The 2,500-nt window shown below is 46.3% G+C and overlaps 1 protein-coding gene across 1 annotated transcript in view; it reads left to right on the top strand.

Annotated features, from left to right (window-relative positions):
- LOC138859731 (cell adhesion molecule Dscam2-like) overlaps positions 1-2,500 on the top strand; it is a 131,126-nt gene that overhangs the window by 105,871 nt on the left and 22,755 nt on the right. Inside the window, exon 6 of the mRNA XM_070115706.1 lies at positions 38-155. Within this exon, the coding sequence (XP_069971807.1) occupies positions 38-155 (118 nt within the window). The remainder of the gene's footprint in view (positions 1-37; positions 156-2,500) is intronic.

Here is a 2,500-nt window from a genome sequence, read left to right as displayed (position 1 = left end):
TCCATCCACTAACGGCTTCCTTCTCCCCCGCCCACAGAACCCGGCGACGTGTCCCGCCCCGTCATCCAAGAGAAGAGGAGATCTGTGACCGTGTCTGAAGGCGGGACGGTGGTGCTGCCCTGCGTCGCCTCCGGGACACCCACGCCCACCGTCAGGTAAGGTTCAGTTCAGTTAGATTTGCGAAGTCATGCCTCGCCCGGGCCTCTTCACGGGAGTGGCCCGGCCTGTGTTAAGTATATCTAGTTATTTAATTTATTATCTAGTTATTTAATTTATTTAATTTATTCTAGTTATTTCTAGTTAGTTAAGTGTTTATAGTTACCTCAGATGTTTTCTTCGAACTGCATGCTTATCGCGGTGGCTGGGTGTCGGTTCGTGTTTTAGAGAGAGAGAGAGGGCGGGGGTGGGAGGGAAGGGAGAGGGAGGGATTGGGGGGATGGGGGGATCAAGGTGAGGGGGGAGGGGAGATGGGGGTGAGGGTGAGGGAGAGGAGAGGGAGACGGAGAGCGATACTGAGAGAAAGAAACAGAGACAGAGAAACCAAGAGAGAAAGAGAGAGAGAGACAGAGAGACAGAAAGCTACCTTCTCTGCGAGACACAGATAAGCTTGTCGACTTTTTCCTCTTCCCTTCGCCCCCCCCCACCCCCTCCCCCTCTTTTTGCTTTGACCTCCGCCCCCCCCCACATACCAGAAGCACAGGCGTCCCAGCAATCCGCCCGGGTCAATACTGGCTTCTATCCTTTCTTTCTATCTCTATTTCTTTTCTTCTTCTTTGTCCTCTTATTTATTCGGATCACGGTCTGTCCTTGAACAAAAGCTATGTCTTTGATCAGACGTGAATTCTAAATCAGACATACCAATGAAATATCTATCTTGGCGATTTTATTTATTCACCAGTACTATCTATCCATCATTATTTCTGTGTGTTTTATTGGTGTCTTCCTTCTTTTGTTTATGGCGAATATGCACGAGTTGAAGAGAAGAAAGAACACTCCAAGAAAAGCATAGCATATTTTTATATCTTGAGAAAAAATAGAGAGATGTATATGTATTTTCAAAATGCAATGAATTATGATAATTTTCAAGGTATGCATTTTTTGGTATTGTTATTATTATCATTATTTTTTAAATCTTTCTTTCTTTACCGGGAACCACAAACAACCGTATACTTGAGGTCTTGTATTCTAAATAGGAATGAACAAGACAAAACAAGGACAAGGGGAGGGGTGGTGGGGGGAAGGGGTGTTTTATCTATCTATTGATATTTATTGTTATTATCATTTATTATCCATTTATAATTGTCCATTTAGGGGTGTCCTATGGCGCCCCTGTTTGCGCTCTCAGTCAACAAAAGGAGGCATTTTTTTTTTCTGTGAGGGAAAGTGTGAAAAAAGGCTCCGGATTTAACTTCTCGGTGTTTGTTTCCACACAAGTATATTTATTTCAACTCTGAAGCATGTGTAATCAATGGATGCTAATTACACACACACACACAAAGAAACACACACACACACATACGCTCACTCATAAACGCACTTACACTCACAAACACCTACTCACACTCACATACAAGTTCACAAACACCAACACTCAAACTCACAACCACACCCTTACAGTCGCACACACAATCGCAATAAATAGCTAAAACACCCCTTCCCCCACACCCCCCCCAGAAAGAGAGAGAGAGAGAGAGAGAGAGAGAGAGAGAGAGAGAGAGGGAGAGAGAGAGAGAGAGAGAGAGAGAGAGAGAGAGAGAGAGAGAGAGAGAGAGAGAGAGAGAGAGAGAGAGAGAGAGAGAGAGGGAGGGAGGGAGAGAGAGAGAGAGAGAGAGAGAGAGAGAGAGAGAGAGAGAGAGAGAGAGAGAGAGAGAGAGCGTGAGTGAGTGAGAGAGAGACAGAGAGAGAGAGAGAGAGAGGTGAATGAGTGAGAGAGAGAGAGAGACAGACAGAGATAGCGAGAGAGAGAGAGAGAGATAGATAGATAGATAGATAGATAGATAGAGAGAGACAGACAGAAAGAGGGAGAGGGAGCGAGAGAGAGAGAGAGAGAGAGAGAGAGAGAGAGAAAAACAAAAAAAAGAACTCAGCATTCATCAAAGAAGGAGCAAACACGGGCACATCTGCAGGCAACAGAGGAATCGCTCATACATCATTATTTATAACGAGTCAATGCCGGCGCTCGGATTGTTAGGTCGTGTCACCTCGCGATTTACGAGAACGTGTCACGTGACTTGTCTGATGACTCGTTGCTGGGGGTGGGGTAAAGGGATGGGGGGGAGGGGATTTGTTTGATTGGTTGGGGGGGGGTGAGGTTTGGTGGGTTGGGGTGGGGGGATGAGGGTGGTGGGTTAGGGGAAGGAGGGGTAAGTGAGGTGAGGGAGAGGGAAGAGGAAAGGGGGGGGAAAGTGAAGGAGGAGTGAGGCAAGGGAGTAGTAAAGGTAAGGGATAAGGCGAGGAGAGAGAAAAGGAAAAGGTTGAAAAGACAGAGTAAAGGAAACCA

Source organism: Penaeus vannamei, chromosome 38, assembly GCF_042767895.1.
Source record: "Penaeus vannamei isolate JL-2024 chromosome 38, ASM4276789v1, whole genome shotgun sequence".
NCBI classification, from domain to species: domain Eukaryota; kingdom Metazoa; phylum Arthropoda; class Malacostraca; order Decapoda; family Penaeidae; genus Penaeus; species Penaeus vannamei.
Note: the sequence above shows the minus strand (reverse complement) of the source record. Positions and strands in the feature narration are given on the sequence as shown.